Source organism: Lynx rufus, unplaced genomic scaffold (genome assembly GCF_022079265.1).
Source record: "Lynx rufus isolate CCGP_SWC_20201006 ecotype Redwood Valley unplaced genomic scaffold, mLynRuf1.p SCAF_24, whole genome shotgun sequence".
Lineage (NCBI taxonomy): Eukaryota > Metazoa > Chordata > Mammalia > Carnivora > Felidae > Lynx > Lynx rufus.
In genome coordinates, this window is record NW_025814839.1 from 1,160,868 (window position 1) to 1,174,201 (window position 13,334).

At 39.7% G+C, this 13,334-nt stretch overlaps 1 protein-coding gene across 1 annotated transcript in view; it reads left to right on the forward strand.

Moving 5' to 3' along the window:
* MPHOSPH9 (M-phase phosphoprotein 9) overlaps positions 1-13,334 on the forward strand; it is a 53,300-nt gene that overhangs the window by 18,642 nt on the left and 21,324 nt on the right. The window contains exons 10-12 of the mRNA XM_047088280.1: positions 281-436; positions 4,258-4,345; positions 7,068-7,283. Of these exons, the coding sequence (XP_046944236.1) occupies positions 281-436; positions 4,258-4,345; positions 7,068-7,283 (460 nt within the window). The remainder of the gene's footprint in view (positions 1-280; positions 437-4,257; positions 4,346-7,067; positions 7,284-13,334) is intronic.

The following is a 13,334-nucleotide window of genomic DNA, read 5'->3' on the forward strand; positions in this document are numbered from 1 at the left end:
TGCTTGAATTATGAAAATGATTTTTATTGACCTTCACTAATGTATAAAATCTTAAAAAAAGAGACGCGGCGCTTTTAAAGTAGGGCATCTAAGTATCCGCGTCTTTGTTTTTTTTACTTAATTAGTTGTTAACTTGTGTATCGATCTGTTACGTTTTGTGTGAGTGTGCAGAGGAAGAAGGCTGTAGTTTTGCTTTTGAGAAAGATTGTATTCTTAGTTTCTCTTGTGGGGTAGAGTGAGGAAATGCTTTCCTAACAAGTTGTTTTGCCCTCACCAACAGGATTCGGCAGAACCTGAAGGAGAAGCACGCTCGACACGTAGCCGATCTTCGAGCTTATTATGAGTCAGAAATAAATAGTTTGAAACAGAAACTGGAGGCAAAGGAGATTTGTGCAGTTGAAGATTGGAAGAAAACCAATCAAATTCTTATAGACAGGTAAAGCTTATAATTCAACTCTAAAGTTAGTGTTTCTGCAACTTGGAAATGTTATTTTTTCCTAAGTATATTTAATTGTGATAAAACATTTTGCAAAGGTGTGCTTCAGATTTGAAATTTTTAACAGAGACCTATTTGCCTAAGGAATTATTTTCACAGATCAAAACCAACCTCGTGTAGCACACTAATGGCTGACGTGAGAACATTTGTTTCACATGGACAGAATACTGGAACAGTTGAGCAGATACCCTGTATGTAAAGGAACGTCATTTATGAGTGGATTAGTATTGTGTACAGATTTTCTCAGAAGTCTCTAACATTCTCTAGCAGTTCTCAACCTGCTTTGAAACTCAGAGACATGTAACTTAAATCCAGACACTCCTGAACCTGTGTAAGCAATTATCCTGTACAAACAAGTAACCAACATGGAAACACAGGGGCAGTTATGTTAAGGATACCTGTATAGCTGTTTTAGGGAGAGAATCAGTAACAAAATTTGATGCCTTCACTAGTATTAATAACAGCATACTTGGAACATACTTTACCTTTAAATGGGATTTAAACAGATTGAAAGCTGGGGGTGGGAGGACCTGGGTGACTCAGTCTATTAAGTGATTCTTTTTTTTGTTTTTTAAATGTTTGTTTGTTTTTGAGAGAGAGGGGAGTAGAGCAGAGGGGCAGAGAGAGGGGAACAGAGGACCCAAAGTGGGCTCTGAGCAGAGAGCCCGATGCAGAGCTTGAACTCCCAAACCGTGAGATCATGACCAGACACTTAACCAACTGAGCCACCTTTAAAAATTTTTCTTAATTTGGGGCGCCTGGGTGGCTCAGTTGGTTGAGCGACCGACTTTGGCTCAGGTCATGATCTCATGGTTTGTGAGTTCGAGCCCCGCTTGGGCTCTGTGCCGACAGCTCAGAGCCTGGAGCCTGCTTCAGATTCTGTGTCTCGCTCTCTCCCTGCCCCTCCCCTGCTCATGCTGTGTCTCACTCTGTCTCAGAAATAAATAAACATTAAAAAAAATTAAAAAATTTTTTTTTAAATTATTTTGAGAGAGAGAGAGAGAGAAGGAGCAGGGGAGGAGAAGAGAGAGAGGGAGACAGAATCCCATGCAAGCTCTGTGCTGTCAGTGCACTTAACTGAGCTGACCAGGCGCTCCAAGTGTCCAACTCTTGATTTTAGCTCAGGTCATGATCTCACAGTTTGTGAGTTTGAGCCCCACGTTGGACTCTGTGCTGACAGTGCAGAGACTGCTTGAAATTCTCTCTTTCCTTCTCTCTCTCTCTCTCTCTCTCTGCCCCACCCCTGTTTGCTCTCTCTCTCTCTCTCAAAAATAAATAAATATTAAAAAAAAAAAACTCAGGTCAGTATAGCAGCATTCTTTTTTTTGTTTTTGTTGTTGTTTTAAATTTGTTAATGTTTATTTATTTTTGAGAGAGAAAGCGTGAGCAGGGCAGGGAAGAGAGAGAGAGGGAGACACAGAATCCGAGGCGGGCTCCAGGCTCTGAGCTGTCAGCACAGAGCCTGACGTGGGGCCTGAACTCATGAACCATGAGATCATGACCTGAGCCGAAGTTGGACGCTTAACTGACTGAGCCACCCAGGCGCCCCTAAAGTATTCTTTTTTAAGGCAAGAAAAGACAAAGCCCCTTGAAAAAAAGATGAGGGAACTGAAATCTTCTGGTCCAGTTAGTAGTTTAGCTTGGAGAATTGTAGGAAAACTAGCCTTTATACTAGTTTGTGGTTGCTGTGGTAGTTAACATGCTGTTAACTACCTGAGTGTTACTATAGCTTCGGTTTTGCTGCTGGGAGTGGGGCTGGAGGTGGGGTTGGGGGTGGAACTGGGGGTGCCATGGTAGACAGCAGTAATTTGAAAAGAGCCAGAAATAGGTTTTCTAGGATAAAAGGAAAAGAGTAGATGTCAGGCTAGGGGAAGTTGGTTCTTGTTTGTTTTTAAGAAGTCAAAGATGAAAAAAAAAAAAAAGTCAAAGATGACTGTAGGTCCTTCCTGTGGAAAACGAGTATGAAAGAAGCTCGTAGACCTTGTTGGGTTAAAGAGAGGCCACCAGAAAAGACACCTAGGAAATGATAGCTGATTAACGCACTTTTCTGTCTAGAAGCTGCTAGAGCCATGGAGCGGTGAGGCAGTGTAGGTAGGACAGATTGGAAGTCAGGATTTGACTAAGTGGCTGTGTCCTAATGGTGGCGGCAGCAGTCAGGGCGCTGGGGTGGGCGCAAGGACAGTGTGCAAATGAGTGGCAGTAGTTGCAGTCAGCCAGGACTGGAGAAATGATTCGCCAAAGACGAAAACCAAGTTTAAGTTGTCAGCATACACATCAGGGTTTTTCAGACTTAAAATTGCAGTTGGGAGAATCCCCCTGGAACTGCCGATGGGGCCATGGACACTTCTCTCGTAGGCCAGCTGCGATATCAGATTATGTGACACAGCCTCATGCCGGAGTCAGTGTGGGAATTAAAACAGAGAAATACAGTTAACATACCTACACTTGACTATTTAGTGCTCTTTCTTTCTAGAACGGTTTTATCAGTTCTACGTGGCATCAATGCACAGTGGTGAGGAGCGTGAACTCTGGAGCCGACTGCCGGGTTTAGAATCCCAGTTTGATGGCTTACAACCCAGGAGGAATTAAGCTTCATATTGTTTTCTTATCTGTAAAATGCTAATGATAATAGTCCTAACTCATAGGATTGTGAGGTTGAATGTAAGTGCTTAACATGGACTTGGCATATAATCAGTGCCAAATAGATATTGGCTTGTACTCCCAATTCATGAACACGGAGTCAAAATGATAACCGAATTCTTCCATGTATTTTGTTATTTTAAGGTTCTGTGATGATTAACTTTATGAAGAAGGTCTTTAATTCTAAGAAGAATACATTCATGCTCATTTGGAAAACTACAGGGGGATATAATAAGAAAAGTCTCCCTACCCAGCCTCTAAGTTTCCAGACTTAAGTTTTATATCCTACAAATCACAATACACATATTTATATATGTTTTCTTTCATAACAAAGATCAAGCTGTTTAATGCATTCTTTTATATCTTATATTTTTTAATTTAAAATTTATTTTTAATGTAAAATATAAATAACAAAATTTACCATCTTAATCATTTTTTTTTTTTTTACCATGTTAACCATTTTTAAGCGATCATTTCGCTGGCATGAAGTACATTCACATTGTTGGGCAACCATCACCACCATCCATCTCCAGAACTTTTTTATCTTGCAAACCCAACCCCCTGGACCCATTAAACAACAAGTCTGCACTCCCACCACCCCCACCCTTTAGCACCCACCATCCTACTTTCTATGAAATTAACACCTCAGATGAATTTGGGTGCCATGTATAAGTGGAAGCATACTTTTGTGTCTGGCTTATTTCGCTGAGCATAATGCCCTCAAGGTTCATCCATGTCGTAGCAGGCTTTGGACGGTCATCCTTTTTGAGGCTGAATCATATTCCACTGCATGGATAGACCACATTTTGTTCATCCACTCAGCCCTCATGGACACTTGGCTAGCTTCCCTTTTTGGCTAGTGTGCACATTGCTGTGAACATAGGTATACAAATGTCTTTCATATTTTGCCTTTTTCACTTATCTATTAGGTATCTTTTCATATTGTAATTTTCTCTGGAAGATGATATCAGGTTTATTGGGATGTATTTTATTAAAATGGCATCCTCTGTGTTCAATAAATGGAGAATTTGTTTTATATATTGGCAAATCAGATTTACAGAATACTTCTAAGGGAAAGGATTTTATCTTCTAATTTTTTCTTTCCAATTTATGGTTTTTAGATGTGGCCAATTAGATAGTGCTCTAAATGAAGCAACTAGTCGTGTGAGAACACTTGAAAATAAGAATAACTTGCTGGAAATAGAAGTTGTAAGTATTCTTCTGTTGTTTAGTGGCTCAACGTTAAGAATTTAAGCCTTTTTATTAACTGAACTTTAGAGACAAATTAATAGTTTTATGAAAATATTGGCTCTGTGTTTTTAATCTTCTTAGGTTGTCTTATTAAGTAAGCTTATATTTTGAATGCTGCTGGCTTCATAGGATAGGATAAACTTTTACCCTTTAAATTTTATATTTTTTTTATTGAGGTATAATTTGCGTATCATAAAACTCACTGTCTGAAAGTATAGAATTCTGTGGTCTTTAGTATATTTGCAAACTTGTGCAAGCATCACTACAGTCAATTTTAGAATATTTTCTCACTCAGAGAGAAACCCCAGAGGCACCTGGGTATCTCAGTCAGTTGAGTGTCTGATTCTTTATTTTGGCTCAGGTCGTGATCTTGAGGTTCGTGAGATCGAGCTCCACATCAGGCTGTGGTGCTGGCAGTGTAGAGCCTGCTTGGTATTCTCCCGCTCTCTGCCCCTCCCCGCTCTCTCCTTCTCTCTCTTTCTCTCTCAAAAATAAATAAATGAACATGTAAAAAAATAAAAAAATAAATAAAAAGAAACCCTGAAACCCTTAACCATTAGCCTTTCCCTCCTAACCCCAAACCCCCTTGTTCCCAGCCCTGAGCAAGCACTACCCTACTTTCTGTTCTTTGGATTTGCCCATTCTGGACATTGGTATAAATGGAATCTTATATATATGACCGTTTGTGTCAGACTTCTTCCACTTAGCATGATTATTTTCAAGGCTTATCCATGTTGTAGCATGAATCAGTATTTCATTATTTTTTATGGTTGAATACTATTCTGTATTTATTCATTAGGTGATAGATGTTTGGGTTGTTTTGATTTTTTGGCTGTTATGAATGACAGTGCTATGAATATTTGTATACAACATTTTATGTGGAGTTAGGTTTTAAATTTTCTTGATGTATAACTAGGAATGCATAAACTTAAAATTAAAAAAAATTTTTTTAGTGTTTATTTTTGAGAGAGAGAGAGACAGATGTGAACAGGAGAGGGACAGAGAGAGAATGGGAGACATACAATCTAAAACAGGCTCCAGGCTCTGAGCTGTCAGCACAGAGCCCTATGCGGGGCTTGAACTTGGGAATGGCAAGATCATGACCTGAGCCGAGGTCAGACACTTAATATTTTAATATTTTAAAATATTTTTTCATGCGTTACCAAATTTTATTCTTCTGTGTGTAACCTTGTTAGTAACATTTTGATGGAAAATGCCACTTACGTTCTGTGCACTGTTTGTCTTTCTTTGATATATATTTTTTTAGTTGTCTTTCTCCTAAACTGTAAAGTTCTCAAAGTCAGGGACTTGTCTTTCTTGCTAATCTTATATTTTTTGCACCCTAGTGCCTGGCACCTAGTGGATATTCAAGAAACGATTGTTGGGGCGCCTGGGTGGCTCAGTCGGTTAAGCGGCCGACTTCGGCTCAGGTCATGATCTCGCGGTCCGTGAGTTCGAGCCCCGCGTTGGGCTCTGTGCTGACAGCTCAGAGCCTGGAGCCTGTTTCAGATTCTGTGTCTCCCTCTCTCTGACCCTCCCCTGTTCATGCTCTGTCTCTCTCTGTCTCAAAAATAAATAAACGTTAAAAAAAAAAATTAAAAAAAAAAAAAGAAAAAAAAAAAAAAAGAAACGATTGTTGAATGAATATTAATATAGCAGATGCATTTTGAATTTTCTCTTTTATTTTCATAGTAAGAGAATAGGGTAAGAAATGCTTGATTCTCCCTAAATATTAATGTGGGGCAACAGACTCCAGCTGCCCTTTCAGAATCATTTCCCTAATAGCCATGGTTATTTTTTTCATTAAAGTGACCTACAGGTGGGTCCAGCAGTTCAATGCCAGAAATGGTTTTCTGTCTGTACTTCATGACAATCTCATGAAGCTGTTATTGATTGATTTTTTTTAGAAAAATATTTAAGTTTTATTTATTTATTTTGAGACAGACAAAGATAGCACAAGCAGGGGAGGGGCAGAGAGAGAGAGAGAGAGAGAGAGAGAGAGAATCCCAAGCAGGCTTTAAGCTGCTAGTACAGAACCAGATATAGGGCTTGAACCCATCAACCATAAGATCATGACTTGAGCTGAAACCAGCAGTCGGATGCTCAACTGACTGAGCCACCTAGGTGCCCTTTTATCTTTTAAATTTTTAATTAATTATTTTTTTAAATGTTTATTTTTGAGAGAGAGAGAGAGAGAGAGAGCGAGCGCAAGCAGGGAGGGGCAGAGAGAGAGGGAGACACAGAATCCAAAGCAGGCTCCAGGTTCTGAGCTGTCAGCACAGAGCCCAACATGGGGCTCGAAGTCACAAACCATGAAATCATGACTAGAGCTGAAGTCGGATGCTTAACCAACTGAACCACCCAGGTACCCCTAAAGATTTTATTTTTGAGTAATCTCAACACCCAGTGTGGGGCTTGAACTTAAAACCCTGTGAGCAGGAGTCACATGCTCCACTGACTGAACCAGCTAGGTACCCCTGAAGCTGTTACTTTAGTAGAGTGATCCTTTTTAGTCTCCATCCCAGGACATAACAAAATATTAAAATTGTTAATTCCAATTTGTAGGTTTTATTTTATTACTTTTCTTTCATAGTTTAATGCCCACAATTTATTAGCTGCTACTGAAACATCTATTTTTTTTAATTAAAAACAATTTATTATCCTTGTTTTTATTTTGTAGAGTGATTTTAGAGAACGCTTCAATGCAGCCAGCAGTGCTTCCAAAATTTTGCAGGAACGGATTGAGGAAATGAGAACAAGTAACAAAGAAAAAGACAATACCATCATTCGACTAAAATCTCGACTGCAGGATTTAGAAGAAGCATTTGAGAATGCTTACAAACTCTCAGATGATAAAGAAGCAAGACTGAAACAAGAAAACAAAATGTTTCAAGATGTAAGTGACAAAAAATGGAAACTTAAGACAGGGTTGGCTAAAAGTTATTTTAGATGTTGTACTCTTACAGGCTATTATGACTTTTTCCAAGTTTATTTTTGTTTGACATAACTTTGCTGTGGCTGCAAATATAGATTCTCCCGATTGAGTCTGTTAGGTCTTATCTTGAAGCAGGAAGTCAGAGCATTCAGAACTGTGGTGTTTCCCCCATGCTTTTTGTCTCTATCGAGTCACCTTTTGAGCTATCTTAAATAAGCATCTATGTGGCTAGATGGGTAAAATGAACCAGATTTAGAATAGGTTTGATTGAATTTTTTCATTTTGCTATAATGTCACTTAAAATTTGGATTTGTACAACATTGAAACTGCATTAGGTTTCGGGTTGTGTATTTTTTTTTTCTTAGATTTTTCTTTTTTTTTTTTTTTTTTTTTTTTTTTTTTTTTTTTTTTAATTTTTTTTTTTTCACCGTTTATTTATTTTTGGGACAGAGAGAGACAGAGCATGAACGGGGGAGGGGCAGAGAGAGAGGGAGACACAGAATCGGAAACAGGCTCCAGGCTCCGAGCCATCAGCCCAGAGCCCGACGCGGGGCTCGAACTCACGGACCGTGAGATCGTGACCTGGCTGAAGTCGGACGCTTAACCGACTGCGCCACCCAGGCGCCCCATTAGATTTTTCTTAATATTCTTTGTCATGGTACATAAATCTGAAAGCATTTCGGCTGTTGCAGTTTTCTCCCTGAGAGCATTAGATTGTTGTTACTTTGATTTTTTAAATATTTATTTTCATGAAGATAATACATGTACATTTTTTAAAAATTTTTTATTTATTTCTGAGAGAGAGACAGAGCACAAGGGGGGGGGAGGGGCAGAGAGAGAGGGAGACATAGAATCCGAAGCAGGCTCCAGGCTCTGAGCTGTCAGCACAGAGCCCAATGTAGGGCTCAAACCCACAAACCATGAGATAATGACCTGAGCTGAAGTCGGATGCTTAACCCGACTGAGCCACCCCGGTGCCCCCATGTAAATGGCTTAAATATTCAGATGTTAAGGGAAAACGGTGGTCTTCCCCACCTCTCCCTTCCTAGGTGTCCCCTACCTTAGAAGTCATCACTCTCAGCTCTTTTAGTGGTTTCTCGTAGCATTTTTCTCCATGTTTCTATGTAACAAACTTATATTTCTCTTTCTCTTTTTTTCCTCATCAGTTTCAGACATTACATATTGACTTCTGTGCAAGGAAAGCCACAGTTTAGCCTTCTTACACCATTTGCTCCTGATACAAACACTTCTCTCCTTTCTTTTTCTTTTTTGTTTTTAAGTTTATTTATTTTTGAGAGAGAGACAGAGAGACAGAGAGACAGAGTGCTAGCAGGGGAGGGGCAGAGAGAGAGGGAGACACAGAATGTGAAGCAGGCTCCAGGCTCTGAGCTGTTAACACAGAGCCTGACATGGAGCTTGAACTTACGAACCATGAGATCATGACCTGAGCTGAAGTCAGACGGTTAACCGACTGAGCCACCCAAGCGCCCCCTCTCTGTCTTTTCAGTGTGATTAATATGTTAACTTGATTCTAAGATATTGTTCTTTTACATTTTAACAACTTGAAGAATTGGTATACATCTTTACACCGTGGTGTCATAGTTTAATTGGCCGCATTTTATTTTCTCTTTTAGTAGAAAATAGTAGTAAATAATGGTATGATTTCTGGTGAATGGTGTTTTAGATTTGAAATGAGATGTATTATCATTGACAGTTAGATCAGTATTCAGTATTTCTTACTGTCTGTGTAAATATTGTTGAGAGCCAGGCTGCAGTGTTCAGTGATTACATTTCCTTTCTCTTATTTTCCCTAGAATTAATAATTACTTTGTTTTTTTTTTTTTTTTAACTTGATTAGTAGCCTGTATTTAGTACTTGCTCCCGCCTCCAAATACTTCTGCTTTGTTATGAGCTGCTTGCTCTTGGGGTCGGATACACAGATGTCTGGGACTTACCTTTGCCATCATCCTGGGAATGGTCTTTGCTTCTTTCTTGTATTAAGTCTCTTGTTTTGTGTGCATCCTGTACTTCTTTCTTAGTTGAATTCTCTGTTTTGCCAGCGTGTATCTCTTGAGAAAAAGAGTACTTGGGAGACAAATTCTGAAGCCTTCCATGTCTGAAAACATTTATGGTTTGCAGTCACACTTAAAAAAATTTTTTTTTTAATGTTTGTTTATTTTTGAGAGAGAGACAGAGTGCGGGCAGGGGAGGGGAGAGGGAGAGGGAGACACAGAATCTGAAGCAGGCTCCAGGCTCTGAGCTGTCAGCATAGAGCCCGATGTGGGGCTTGAACTCATGAACCGCAAGATCATGACCTGAGCCAAAGTCAGAGGCTCCACCGACTGAGCCATCCAGGTGCCCTTGCAGTCACACTTTTTAAAAAATACTTTTATTTTTTACAACAGTTTTAGATTTACAGAGAAATTGAGAAGATAGTGTCGTGTTCCTGTATGTCCTGCACGGTTCCCCTGTTATTAACGTCTCACATTAGTATGGTATTTTGTGGCAATTAATGAACCAATGTCGACTCATTATTATTAAGTGAATTCCATAGCTTATTCAGATTTCCTTTGTTTTCACCTAATGTTCTTTCTCTGTCCCAGGATTCTGTAGTACATTTAGGTACCATGACGCCTCCTTAGGGTCCTTTTGCCTATGACAGTTTCTCAGACTTTCCGTGTTTTTGATGACCTGGACGGTTTTGAGGAGGATTGGTCAGGGGCTTTGTTGGGTGTCCCTTGGGATGTTTCTCTTATGACTAGACTGTAGTTATGGAATATTGGGAGGAAAACCACAGAGGGAAAGTGCCATTTCAGCACATCTTATCAATAAACCCTATGTATTTTATTCTCTGATAGTCAAGTTTCAGGAGAGAGTGGATATAAACACTCTGTTCACTATGTCATATTTGATTACAACTTCACATGGTTTTGATTATTACTCTTTTTTTTTAATGTTTGTTTATTCATTCATTCATTCATTCATTCATTTATGTATTTTGAGACAGAATGCAAGCAGGGGAGGGGCAGAGAGAGAGCAAGGGGGCGACAGAATTCCAAGCAGGCTCCACGTTGTCAGCCATGGAGCTCGATGCAGGGCTTGAACCCACAAACTCATGAACCATGAGATCATGACTTGAGTAGAAGTCAAGGGTTGGACACTTAACCAACTGAGACACCCAAGAGCCCCTGGTTATTACTGTTCTTATTCATGTGTATTAACAGTATAATTTTGTGTGCAAGTACATGATGAGATCCTGGTTTTTAAAACTTCTTGCACATTTTACTTTGCCATAATATCAGACATACAGAAAGTAGCAAAAATTGTATAAAAACTTTGCAAATACCTTTCACCTTGATTCTAAATCTTAACATTTGACTCTATTTGCTTTATCAGTCTGTCAGCGGCCGCATGAGGCTGTCGCTGCCCCATTAGGCAGCACAGATAAGAGAACATCTCCAGTGCTGCAGAAAGTTCTGTTGGACAGCACTGTTGCAGAATGTTCTTCAGTTCGGGTTTGTATTTTGCAGTCAGATTCAGGTTGTTGTAATGCCCAAGAGTGGAAGGAAGCTGAGCCTTCTTAGCACATCCTATCAGGAGGCCCATGTTCACTTTGTGGTGTTAACCCTGATCTCTTGGTTAAGGTGCTGTTTGCCTGGTGTCTGCACTGTAAAGTTATAACTCCCAGTTTGGAATTTGTAAGTATTAGGGGATATTTTAAGACTTTGTAAATCACCTTCTTCTCATCAGACTTTACCCACTAGCTTTAGCATGAGGAGTCTTTCCTGAAACAGGTAATTACTATGGTGGTTGCCAAATGATGCTTTTCCTATTACCCCTCCTACATTTTTCTGAAAGGAGGACCTCTCTGCTCTCCTTTGTTTATTTATGTCAGCGTGGACTCATGGATTCTTATTTTATTCAGTGGGTTATATAGTTCTTTTTTCTGTCGCTGTTATGGTTCTTATTCTGACGCTTGCTTTGTCCTAGTTTTGGCCAGTGGGGTAAGTGTTAGGCTGGCTGGCTCCTGTGTCCTTTTGACGTGTTCCTGTCATTCCCTGAGCACATCCACGCTTCCTGGCACAGCAAGATATTCCAGGCTCAGCTTGTACTTTCCCATAGCTCTAAATCACTCATGACTGCAACGAGCCGTGGTTCCTTTAAGTGGAAAATATGTAGAAACGGAGATCTAGTACTAGGTATGTTCATTGTTCATTGGATCATTGGAATGTTGTTTTGAATTGAGATTATATTAATGTTGCCAGTGATGACACTGTTTGTTTGCATTTGCTATGTCAAATACTTCAAGCCTAGGGAGATGTACAGAGAGTAATAGATAGAACATCCACATACCAGCTGTCTGCAAATCCAGTTGAAACACCCTCTTCTATTCCTTTCTCTCCTACCTGCTATGCTGAATACACTCTTGGTTTCCCCATGAATTTCTTTCTACTTTTGCTCCAAACCCACGTGTCTATAAACAATATATAGTAATGTTTATGAACTATGTATGAATTGTACTACCTATATCTTCCAGCAGCCTGTTTTGTTTTTTTATTTTTAAGCGGCCTCCACGCCTAGCGTGGGGCTTGAACTCACGACTCTGAGGTCAAGATTTGCATATTCTACTGACCGAGCCAGCCAGGCACCCCTCCTACAACCTGTTTTTTTGCAGCATTGCTTCTGAGATTTACCATGCTGATATATGCAGCTTTTACTCATTTTTAAACAGCTTTTAAATATTTCAGGTACATAAAAAGAAAAAGCACATGTGGACCAAGCACTCATCTTCGGATTTAAAATACCACAGATACAATTGAAGTCCCCCCATGCACCCATTTCTGATCACCCCTGCCTTCTTAGGAGTGACTGATGGAATGAACACATTTGTTACACAGTCTCTCTCAAAGGTCTTCCAGGTTCAAGGAAAGAAGAAGTAGATACCACCTCTTGATGGGGTGTCTCGAGGTTCTGGAAGACCTTTTGTGAACAGAATATTGCCGCTGCCTCTTTGGGGTACACAGTATCTGCCACAAGAGCCTGTGTTCTGTATGCAGTGGCTGGGACATAGAATGTGAACGCTGTCATCCTCATTAGATGCTGCTAATATTGCTAAATTGCCCTCTGAAATAGTTGTACCAGTTCATTTTCCCACCAGTAATCGATGAGTGTTCTTATTTTCTAGAGTATTTCCAATGCTTTGTATTGTCAGACGTCTTAATTTTTTGCTGGTTTGATTGATGTGCAGTGATTAATCTGTATTGCAGCTCTCTTGGCTTGTGGTTTGCATTTAACTTGGCGTTCTCTTTTATGGGGTACAGGTTTTAGATTGTAATATTCAAAATACAGTCTTTTCATTTACAGTTTAGGCCTCTTTTATGTCTTGTTTACACAGTCTTTTCCTACTCAAGGATCAGAAAATTAATCTCCTATATATTGCCTTCTAAAATTATACCTCTATTTAAATCTTTTTTAAAAAAGTCTCTTAACAAAGTGTTGTAGTTTTCTTCATTAAGCCCTTTCACATCCTTTGTTAGGTTTTTCTCCTTAGATACCCTATTTTAATATTTATGTATTTCTAAATAATGTGCTTATGTTATTTCTTGAATTTTTGTTTATTTTTTATTTTTGTCTTAAACTTTTTAAAAATGTTTATTTTGAGAGAGAGAGAGAGGGAGAGTGCATGCAGGGGGGCAGAGAGAGAGAGGGAGGGAGGGAAGGAGAGAGAGAGTAAGAATCCCAAGCAGGCTCTGCGCTATCCTCTCAGAGCCTAACACAGAGAACCATGTTTCATGGACGGTGAGATCATGACCTGAGCTGAAACCCAGAGTCATACGCTTAACCGACTGAGCCACCCAGGTGCCCCCAATTTTTTTTTTAATGTTTATTTATTTTTGAGACAGAGAGAGACAGAGTTCGAGCAGGGGAGGGACAGAGAGCGAGGGAGACATAGAATCTGAAGCAGGCTCCAGGCTCCGAGCTGTCAACACAGAGCCTGACACGGGGCCCAAA